Genomic DNA, 11,348 nt, shown 5'->3' on the forward strand with positions numbered 1-11,348 from the left:
ATGGTATTAAACTGTGAGACGGTTAATAATTTTAAATATTTATAAGCAAAAGGATAAAAATTAAATATTTTAATAAATATACTTAAATCGGATATTATAGTGACTAAAGTTAAAAATTTAATAATAGTTAAGGTACAACCACAGGATGGATGAATATTAGTGGGAGGCCTTCCCTTGCCAGAAATAAGAATCACGATAAGGTCAAATATTGGCAAATCTGCTGCAAAATTAAAGAAAAAAAATGTGTACTTGTACATTATCTGTATTTTTTATTTTAAATTTAAAAATAACTTCTTTTTCCTCTTCAATTCAAATAGGAAGTTGATAAAAAAAGTTTTATTCTCTCTAAGTTGGTGAATGGCCTTTTACTTTAACCAACATAATTGCTTCGCACGACTTGCTTTTAGGAGAACGAGGTTTTGATCAAACTAAGTCATTATATAAAGTAATTTATCAAAATAATATGTTTTTTAAAAATTTTACAAAACTAGTATAAACGTATTTTACAGTAACATTTTAGGGTATATTTTATTTTTTAAAAGCTGACGGCGTTAGGTTGATTTACGTTACTCACAGTGACGTTTTCCTTCTAAAATGTTACTCACAGTAACGTTTTACTTCTAAAACGTTATTCACAGTAACGTTTTAGTAGTAAAACGTTACTTACAGTAACGTATATCAACCTAACGCCGTCAGTTTTTAAAAAATGAAATATACCATAAAACATTACTGTGAAATATATTTATACTAGTTTTGTAAAATTTTAAAAAACATATTATTTTGATAAATTAATTTATATAATGACTTAGTTTGAAAAAAAATTCGAAAAAACAATAGCTCAATCTTATGAAGGATGATAAAAGTGTTTTAACTTCTATTCACTAAACCAAAAAAAGCAAAGGTTTAAATTATTAGATTATTTTAAATCTACATAAAACTTCTTACATTAAGCAATATTATGTAATTTGCAAGCAACATTCTAGTTGTGTATTACTTTCTTTTTTGAGTTTGTTTAAAAATATATTAGTGAAATTTTGATAATTTTCTCTAAGAGCCTGTTTGGTTCAGCTTAAAAGCTGGTCAAACTGACTTAAAAGCTGGTTTTTGACTTATTTAGCTGTTTGGCAATACTCAAAATAACTTATTTTAAGTTAAAAAAAACTTATTTTAAGCCAAAAGTTAAAAGCTGGGGCAGGGGTGCTTTTTTTTTTTTTAGCTTATAAGCTGTTTTAAGTTGACTACATTTTTATCTTTTTGCCCTTAATATTTTTATACAATCTCCAAATTACCCACATAACCCTAACATCTCTTTCTTTCATTTTTCCCTTTTCACGTTCGGCATAGCAACTTCAGCACTTTTATCCAAACGCATAACTGCTTATTTTAAAAATAAGTTTCAGCACTTTCAAAAGTACTTTTTTAAAGCTGCTTTTATTAAGCCCATCCAAACGGGCCCTAAGTCCCGAATATTTTGATAGTCAGTAGTAATGGTGGAGTCAGAAATTTCATAAAGGGTGTTCAGAAATAACCGCTTATTATGTTAAGAGTGTTTTAAATATGTTATTTAACTATTTCGAATATCATTTTATTGTACATATGCTTTTTTTTTCAATGAAGGGTGTCCAATTGGACACCTTTACCACTATGTGGCTACGCCACTGATCAGTAGGTTTTTCCAGAGACATATTTAGAGGGCTTATTGGATTCACTTATTTTTTAAAAAAAATTGAAATATAGATATGTGAATCCACACTCAGAATATCACACAATGTGATTATAATTGGGTGCACCTCTCTCCGCAAGCTTAGAAATTTAAATTTTATAATCTTGTTTTACTTTTCTTAGTGGCAATTGATAGCACTTTTGATATTTTAATTAATTCAATATATATATATATCAGAATTAATTTTAGACCTATAATTTAAATATTTTTACGTTTTCAATGGTAAGAACGTAAATGTTATATAATAGATCAACCTTTTTTTATAATATTGCATCCATGACTTCAAAATCTTAGATAGGACTTTGGATTTTTCTATGACATATTTAAGATATTTTGATATATTTTACTTATTTTTAATTTAATATTTCAATATTTTTGAAAGTATTCTTTATGAACTCTCACCTACCCAACACCAACACTAGTAGTGAGATTCAAGAGAACTGAGGGATACACTCTCTGAAAATCGCCTAGTTCCATACACAAGCACGAGAAATGGAATCTATAGGAGTGTTAATGACATGCCCAATGTCACCATACCTTGAACAAGAGCTAGACAAGCGCTTTAACTTTCTCCGGCTCTGGAAATTCCCCGAAAACCAAAAAAGCCACTTTTTGAAGTTGCATTCAGATTCCATCAGAGGAGTCGTCGGAAACGCAACAATCGGAGCTAATGCGGAGTTAATCGGAGCATTACCGAAGCTTGAAATCGTATCAAGTTACAGTGTAGGACTGGACAAGATTGATTTGGGGCTTTGCAAGGAAAAGGGAATCAAAGTCACTTATTGCCCAGATTTGATCACAGATGACGCTGCAGATACTGGAGTTGCTTTGATTTTGGCAGTTCTGAGGAGGATTTGCCAATGTGATAGCTATGTTAAGAATGGCCTTTGGAAGAAGAACGGTGATTTCATGTTGACGTCCAAGGTCAGTCTCTTCTGCCTTTTTCTTTAAGATTTTTGGGCCACAGCCTTAACGTACGTATATATGTGTTGGACTATTTTTAGACCCTATAATATGGGCCTAAATGTGTACCAGACTGCCTACCTTACATTTATGCTCTGACATTTACGTAATATATTTCATTTTTTAAAAGTCAAACAATTTAAATTTAATTGATAATTTTTTTTATAAATTTTTTAAATTTTTAGAAATAAAATTTATTTATTTGTAACTATTTAAGAAATATTATAATTCACAATAATTGATAATTTAAAATATTTAAAAAAAATTTGAAAAATTTATAATCAAAAATAAATTTGTTTAAATCTCAAAAACTGATGTGTTCATAAATTTTGGAATAGAGGAATATTTAATTTAATCAGTAATAAAGTACATTTAGCGTGTGATGTTAAGATATGTATAAAAAATTTATGATCAAAAATAGATTTGTTTAAATCTCAAAAACTGATATGTGTTCATATTGGAATAGAGGAATATTTAAGTTAATCAATAATAAAGTACATTTAGCATGTGATGTTAAGATATATATTAAACTTTAGATATACTTGATAAAATTTCTAATTTTACTGCAATCATTAACATGTATAGTGAATAATTATATATATTCCTTGACGCTAGAAAAGATCGAACAAAGATTTAAAATTTGAGAGCTCTTCTAAATTTGAATTCATCTTATTTATCATTGTACTACATTCTTTAGACAAAAAAAATTACTTTATCAGCTATAATAAAAAAGTAAAAACACCGTCAAGATTTGAAGACGCAAAATGAACCATAAATTTGTTCTACTGAATGATCACGTGTTTGAATCTCTTATCTAGCAATTAATTCCATTTTAATTTTGGTTAAGCCCAAACGAAGGTTGTGAGGGCAGATGCATTGGCAACAATACCAAGTGCCATTGGACTACATTCTTAGATGTAGAATAAAAAAATCTATTCGCTACGGTAAAAAAAATTTTTACATGTCATTTCGAGTATAATATTAGTTTATTTAGTGAACGATAAGTTCGAAATCCTTGTGTAGCAATTTTAATTCTGGCCGGCCCGAACCCAGGTTACGGGCGGATCCATTGGCCTGCACCAACAATACCAAGTGCCATTCTATGCATTGCCACCACACATCTTGCGCAAGTGATCTACTCCTCGTAGCATAATATAAGGAGTCTACTAGTGTCACTCTAACACACAAAAATAAGAAGAAAAATGGAAAGCATCGGAGTATTGATGGCCTGTCCAATGTCATCTTACCTAGAACAAGAGCTAGATAAGCGATTCAAGCTCTTCCGATTCTGGAATGTTCCCCAGAAGAATGAATTCCTCACTCAGCACGCTGATTCCATCCGTGCTGTCGTCGGCAACGCATTCGCCGGCGCTGACGCTGAGCTCATCAATTCCCTCCCTAAGCTCGAGATCGTTTCGAGTTTCAGTGTTGGTTTAGATAAGATTGATTTGAACAAGTGTAAAGAGAAGGGGATTAGGGTTACTAATACTCCCGATGTTTTGACTGAGGACGTGGCTGATTTGGCTATAGGGTTGATGTTGGCCGTCCTCAGGAGGATTTGCGAATGCGATCGGTATGTTAGGAAAGGGTTGTGGAAGAGCGGTGATTTCAAGTTGACTTCTAAGGTTCGCCAATTTTCAGTCCTTTTTTTTGTTCATTTTTTGCCGCTATCATTTTTTCCATCCATATCTTATACTCTGATGCCTATGAGAAAGGCACAGGTAACTAGAATTTCGATGATTTGCTGCCTGAAGCAAAAAAAATGGAAAGTTTAGCCATAGAGAGACCAAAATATATGCTTGTGGCCTGGAAATCAAGTCTTGTTACTTTTCCTATCTCCTTATATAAAGGAGATGATGTAATCTTTACTGTAGAAGTAAATTCAACAGCATTTATGGTAAATTCAACAGTATTGGTTCCTATGTAGGATTGAATTGTGCCAAGTAAGGTTATAAACTCTGACCTAAGTCAATTTTCAAGGCATCTTATTTTTTGTATTAATGAAATATTAATGTGCTTGAGGCCAGTGAAGTATTTAGTGATTATCTGGATTTCATAGCTTTGAGGCCAGTGAAGTATTTAGTGATTATCTGGATTTCATAGCTTTTGTATTGTCAGTTGTCACTTTGTTCTTGACATGAAAAATTTGAAGAATGCTTATGAATTCTGAGTAAAAGATAGGTTGTTGAGTGTTTGCTGTAAATTCTCTCATTATCTGGTGATCTGGTCTTTCCTGTTATATCTCAGAACCTATCTTTTAATATTGACCTTTATCCTTTTTAACTATTTGATCATTCACTGCTAGGTCTAAAAAGCTTCTCTGCTTCAATAACACATCTGTGGCAATATGTATATCCTTGAGTTGCTCGATGTTTTAGATGAGCTCAACAGTTGTCCATAACTTGTGGTCATTTTAGAAGAGCTATTCCATAATAGCCTATTATTGTTGCATATTATTTTTCAGCTTGATGTACTTCTAATTATGGTATTGCTGTGATTACATGCAGCAAATTAAGGCAATTTTTCATTTGGAAAATTGATATTAATACCAGTAAGTACTAATTATTGTATTGCTGTGATTACATGCAGCAAATTAAGGCAATTTTTCATTTGGAAAATTGATATTAATACCAGTAAGTCTTTGGCTAGCGGAGAACTTCAGTTTCCTTGGGATGAAACTGTAAATCATCTTATATCACCATCTTGGTTGTAAGTAATTATCTTGGAGGTGGTTCCACATTAATTGTGAGAAGCTGTGGCCACCATACTAGAAATTGCTAGTTGTTCTTAATAGAACTTTTTGGAGCCTTTTTCTGCAGTAACACTCTGGTTATAGCTGGTAAATGAACTGAGAGAAATGCGACCGTATTGTTCATCCTATGATGCATTTATGAGAGATTCAATCATATTCTTAATGCTGAACCCATAAATTTCTAATTTATTATTTTCCCCCAGACACCTCATTGTGGGTTACATTGGTTATGTTGTTGTATTTGGCTAAATTGTATGAACTTTTGACCACTGGGATGTATTTTAATCTTTACCTGATTGCTTTGCATCTCTTTTGCAGTTTAGTGGCAAATCAGTGGGTATTATAGGATTGGGAAGGATCGGCTTGGCAATTGCTAAGAGAGCGGAGGCTTTTGGCTGTCCAATTAGTTACTACACGAGATCAGAAAAGCCAAATACAAATTATAAGTATTATCCAAGTGTAGTTGAGTTGGCTTCCAATTGCCAGATTCTGGTTGTGGCATGTGCACTGACTCCTGAGACTCGTCATATTGTCAACCGTGAAGTCATGGAAGCTTTGGGATCAAAGGGGATTCTGATTAACATTGGTCGTGGTCCTCATGTTGATGAAAAAGAGCTTGTATCTGCTCTTCTTGAAGGCCGTGTAGGGGGTGCTGGCCTTGATGTGTTCGAGAATGAGCCTGAAGTACCAGAACAACTTTTTGGCCTTGAGAATGTGGTCTTATTGCCTCATGTAGGCAGTGGCACAGAGGAAACACGCAAGGCCATGGCCGACCTCGTCCTTGGGAACTTAGAAGCTCACTTTCTGAACAAACCGCTGTTAACTCCAGTGGTTTAAGTATATGAATGGCTGCAAATAATTATGATCGTTTAGACCTTACATCTTCTGCAGCAACTAGGTTTTCATGTAGGAGCACATTGTCTCCAGAACTTTCGACCAAATATTTCATGATTGTTTGAGTATTTCAACTTGCTGTCACTGTTTGTATCCGACTATTTTCCATCTTATATCTCCTTAACCTAATTAATTCTTTAACAATAACAACAGTGACTGTTTAATGGGAGAGCTCAGTAGAGGATTCATGATCAAACTGGCAGTATTGTAGGGTAGAGAGGCCTTCCTGTGATAGTTTTACAATGACGGGGAAAGATATTTTTATTAATTCAGATTGCATCCAATATTGAAGATTTGACGCTTGCTTTGAATATTTCAATTTTTTCATTCAAACTTTCTGGCAGTTGGGAAATGGAAATAATAGACTAGAACTTCGTTGTGAACTCCCCCAACTTTCGTGCCATTTGCACTATATGTTGTGTTAGGAGCACGACCTCCTTTTCTTATATTTGTAGCTAAACTTGATATAGATAAATCCTTTCTGTTAGCCCTAAGATCTTTACTGAAAAATTCAATGAGGGGAGAAGAAAGATTTTAGACAACACCACCCTTATTCTATACTTGTGTTAGGAAAAATCTATTATATTCCGTTAAAACCGAACTTTTTCAAAGAGACTTCTTCTGGTCGGAGTACATTTACAAATTTGCGAGATCTCTTTTGTGGTGGTAAGCAGAAATGGATGAGGTAGGGGTATTATTGATGCGTCCATTGTCCAATTACATTGAACAAGAGCTAGCGAAACGTTTCACCCTCTTCAAATACTGGGAAATTCCATCTGAATCTCTCAAACTGCACTCCGACATCATTCGAGCAGTGGTGGGGAACGGAGTCCAGGGAGCCAACTCTGCTTTGATTGACTCGCTCCCCAGATTGGAAATTGTATCGAGTCACAGTTCTGGGCTTGACAAGATTGATTTGGTGAAGTGCAAAAAGAGAGGGATTAGGGTCACCTCCACTCCCAATGGTCCCACCGACGATGTTGCAGACATGGCTATTTTACTCGCAATCGCAACATTGAGGAGGATTTGTATAGCTGATCGCTTCGTCAGGAATGGGATTTGGAAGGAAAAGGATTTCAATTTGACCGCTAAGGTACATACTTTGGCCTTAAGGTCCAACTTTATCTCTCAACTTCTGATTGTAATTCAAAATTATACTTCACATTGCTGGTTTGCTAAGACAAGGGTATGAATGACTCTGAGGTGTTATGGACAGTTAAAATTTGGATATTTCGTATAACAAAACGTGTTTTTGACCTCCCCTTACTTAAAGCTGGCCTTTTGCTATATATTGAAGCCCAAGGAACACTACCTGCTTGTCACGATGGTCGTCTTGTAGGAATTTTGATCCCCAAATTTCCTCAAGGAACAAGTATGTTTTATGTGTTTCTTTGCAGATTACAGCAATTACGTTTTGTAAAGCAAATAAAATAACGACACAATATTTTATCGCGGTAAAAACCACGACCTACACCTCTGTAGGATTTGAACCTCAACAAAAGATCACAAGCCTATGTAACCTAAAGAATTATAAACTTTAATTCCTAGTTAAGAAATAATGAACTCTAATTCCTAGCTAGCCAAGACAAAAAACCCAGGTTTAAGTCTTCTACCGTCCGTCAAGTTTCTCAAATTTGTTAGACGAATCCTATACATACTCGATTGTAATCAAAACTCTTAATTACAATCTTTCAACTTTTTCCCCACAAATTGGTAACACTCCAAGTAACTCTCAGAACTCTTGATCGTGTTTTGATATTCTCTCTATGTAAGTGCGTAATTTTCTCCAGCGAAACTATCATCCTATTTATAGATTAAAAATCCCCTCAAAGTCTTGTCCAACTCGAAGTTTTCACGTAGGACTTGGATAGAGAAAACCTTCCACGCAATTTTCCTTGGTTAAATAACAAAGTTCTTTTCCTTAAGTTAATAAAAAAACTTTATTGGCCGCTAATCCTTTCTTCATGTAGATTTCATGCTTCATATATGACTTCTATTTGATTAAGAAAACTACCTTGCTTGTGAACTCCTTTATAAAAGGAAACTTTCCGTACTTGTTGCTTGTCGAAAAAGCAATACTTCCACAGCTTTATAACTTCTGATTCGCCTGATTGACGTTCTCCTTATCCAAGTCGGATTCGGTCGTAAGGAATACATCATGCAACTTGTTTCTTTTATCTATTCCTCTATATGTCAATTAGCAAAATCTTTCTCGTTCTAACACTTGTGTATTTTGAACCTATCTTATTTTGGTTTGCTCTTCATTTTTATTTCAGTTTAGCGGCAAATCAGTAGGCATTGTAGGCTTAGGGAGGATTGGTTCAGCAATTGCCAAGAGAGCTGAAGCTTTTGGATGTCCAATCAGTTACCATTCGCGTACACAAAAACCAGAGTCAACGTACACTTATTATTCACACGTTATCGACTTGGCCTCCAATTGCCAGATCCTTGTCGTTGCTTGTGCCTTGACTAATGAAACTCATCACATTATCAACCGTGAAGTTATAGATGCATTGGGTCCAAATGGAATTGTTATCAACATTGCAAGGGGTTCTCATATTGATGAACCTGAGCTGGTATCTGCTCTTGCAGAAGGCAGGCTGGGAGGAGCAGGGCTTGATGGTCTTGAACATGAACCAGAAGTGCCTACGCAACTAGCTAGTCTTGATAATGTTGTACTATCACCTCATACTGCAGCAGGCACTGTGGAGACTCGGAGGGAAATGGCTGACCTCGTCATTGCAAACTTGGAGGCATACTTTTCGAACAAACCATTACTAACACCCGTTCTTTGAGATCTTCTGGTAAATGACTGATGATCGTGGGAGTACTAGGATGGGTGACTCCTCGGGAAATCCTCATGTAGCCTTGTTGCCTCCCTCCTTTTGAGTTTTGATCCTACTGCAAAGACTTGGTTAATTTTAGTTATAAAGAAAAATGATCTCAGACTTGGTCATCGTTGTTTCTTCTACTTTCATATTCATCCTTTTGTAACATGCTAAGTATGTGATGAATCTATGTTGCTTGGACCATCCAAAAATGTTGTCACACTCGTATCAGCTAGCTAAAGGTTGATACGTATATATTATTTTGTACTCACACTGGTTTAAGGTAATGTAACACTGGTTTAAGGTAATGTAAAACTTGAGCCCTTGTACCTGTTGCTTTCAGATTCTCAGAAAGAGCAGGTTTAGATCCACCGCAGATGGATGCCCTTGCTAACACCTCAAGAGGAAAATATAAATGAACCTTAATCATGCCAATTGGCCGCAGTACAAGTTGATCTAGACACCATCATTAATAAAAAGAAGAATATAACCAGAGTAGTTCATGTTTCAGAAATCTAACTTTTCACTCCAAGAATTGACAAATTCTGTCTGTTTTCTTTAAGGATTCAAAAATTTCTCCTTTTTATGTATTGAGAAAGCTCTTTGATAAGGAAGCAAGATATGCCCATATTCGTCTCATTTAACTTGTGCAATATAAACTACTAGCTTGCTATGCGGAAATTGGCCAAAAAATTTACATATTTCCACAAGTCATAACAAAGAAAATTTTAAGCTAAAGAGTAATTACGAGTCCTGTTTTCACAATCAAAAGCTCATTAAGTAGAAGTGGCTCCTTTGAAGATGAGGAAGTTAAGTGTCTCCAAGGTGAAATAGATAAATGTTCCTTTAGTATGAGTGAAGAAACATCCAAATTTTGATCCCACCACACACTGCCAGCCACCCCCGTATTTCTTGTCAAACTCCTGCATATATACAACCATAAACTTACATAAAAAAAAAATGAATGAAAACTCGAAAATTTTACTACTACTTATAATATCTTTCAACCATTATCCACACATTGCTTTACATTCACGTCTCAATCTGTGTGATTGTCCCACTTAGTTATATCGTTTTTTCCCCTCACGTGTGAGAAGAATAAGCACGTAAAAATTCTTTTTGATACCAAATGTATTAATGAATTGCAGTCATAACATTTGCATCCTAAGAAAATGTACATTTTGACCTAATTCAATTCTAAAAACTAACTCATGATGTGATCAAAATGGCAACAACAATAACAAATCCGGTGAAATCCCCGTGGTCTGGACAAGGTAGAGAGTATGCAAATCTTATCGCTATCGAGGAGAACAACTCATTCTCTCAATGAATGTAGAACAATCAACACCCTCCCTGGACTGGAAGGTGTATGATATAATTCAAACAAATAATTCAATTCAAAGACACACAGATTTACCTTCTTAATATGAGCAGCAATGGATCTGTAGTCCAAAACATCATAAACATCCAAAGCTTGAGAAGCCCAACGCATAGCCTGGATCTGCATCTTCACAGGCATATCTGTATCTTCAATCACACCTTTTCCTTCTAACATTTTGTCTATTGATCTGAAGTAGAAGATCCCAATTTATACTCAATTTTTGTTGTTTAAAAGTTCAAAATTAAGATATGAAAAGAATGAATCTTCCCGTTTCTCTTTCTCTAAGCAAGAATAAGAAAAGTCGAACGACAGGAACACTAGAATTGATTTTCCAAATCCCCTTTTTTTAGCAAATGTTTGTAATGGTGACTATATATTTTATAAGCATCTTGGTGCTGACGCATACCATCGTGTCTTCTTCCTAGCTCACCTAAAGCACATTTTAACCTTGTTCTATTTTTTGAATTTTCTCTCTCTTAGTCATGCCCTACTTGGATAATGATAAAAGCTGATAAAGGACAAACATAGTTTCCGAAAATTTTTATTGGAGTCTCGATCAAATTTAGATTAAATATTGCAGCATACATTAAGTGTGGTATTACCAACAAGTTTTTTTACACTCAGAATTTATTTAAATAGATTTGCCACTAGGGCTGTTCAGAATTGAATCGAAACTAATAAGTCGAACCGATAAAAAAGTTATTGGTTTATATTATTGGGTTATTGGTTTAATGGTTTTGATGACGGTTTTAATTCTTTTTTGTTATCGGGTTATCGGTTCTTAACGGTTTAAAGTTTTTTCTTAAC

At 34.6% G+C, this 11,348-nt stretch overlaps 2 protein-coding genes across 2 annotated transcripts; one reads left to right on the forward strand and one right to left on the reverse strand.

Moving 5' to 3' along the window:
• Positions 1 to 2,082: 2,082 nt before the first annotated feature.
• Positions 2,083 to 9,288, forward strand: LOC107013994 (D-3-phosphoglycerate dehydrogenase 2, chloroplastic-like). The gene is made up of 4 exons (XM_015213865.2): positions 2,083 to 2,647; positions 5,757 to 6,272; positions 7,003 to 7,425; positions 8,609 to 9,288. The coding sequence occupies exons 1-4, from the start codon at positions 2,216 to 2,218 to the stop codon at positions 9,125 to 9,127; spliced, it is 1,890 nt and encodes a 629-aa protein (XP_015069351.2). The 5' UTR covers positions 2,083 to 2,215; the 3' UTR covers positions 9,128 to 9,288.
• A 377-nt stretch (positions 9,289 to 9,665) lies between these two features.
• LOC107013997 (dynein light chain 1, cytoplasmic-like) lies at positions 9,666 to 10,984 on the reverse strand. Its single transcript, XM_015213870.2, has 2 exons — positions 10,578 to 10,984; positions 9,666 to 10,083 (listed from the first exon to the last, which is right to left on the reverse strand). The coding sequence occupies exons 1-2, from the start codon at positions 10,713 to 10,715 to the stop codon at positions 9,937 to 9,939; spliced, it is 285 nt and encodes a 94-aa protein (XP_015069356.1). The 5' UTR covers positions 10,716 to 10,984; the 3' UTR covers positions 9,666 to 9,936.
• Positions 10,985 to 11,348: the final 364 nt, after the last annotated feature.

The sequence above is a fragment of the Solanum pennellii genome, chromosome 3 (genome assembly GCF_001406875.1).
Source record: "Solanum pennellii chromosome 3, SPENNV200".
NCBI classification, from domain to species: Eukaryota; Viridiplantae; Streptophyta; class Magnoliopsida; order Solanales; family Solanaceae; genus Solanum; species Solanum pennellii.

Excerpts from the sequence above, each read along its gene's own strand:
- LOC107013994 (XM_015213865.2), top strand. The coding sequence starts at position 2,216 with ATGGAATCTATAGGAGTGTTAATGACATGCCCAATGTCACCATACCTT. Across the intron at positions 2,648-5,756 it reads ATTTCATGTTGACGTCCAAG|TTTAGTGGCAAATCAGTGGG; the intron begins GTCAGTCTCTTC and ends TCTCTTTTGCAG. Across the intron at positions 6,273-7,002 it reads CGCTGTTAACTCCAGTGGTT|GCAGAAATGGATGAGGTAGG; the intron begins TAAGTATATGAA and ends TTGTGGTGGTAA.
- LOC107013997 (XM_015213870.2), bottom strand. The coding sequence starts at position 10,715 with ATGTTAGAAGGAAAAGGTGTGATTGAAGATACAGATATGCCTGTGAAG. Across the intron at positions 10,084-10,577 it reads TTGCTGCTCATATTAAGAAG|GAGTTTGACAAGAAATACGG; the intron begins GTAAATCTGTGT and ends GTATATATGCAG.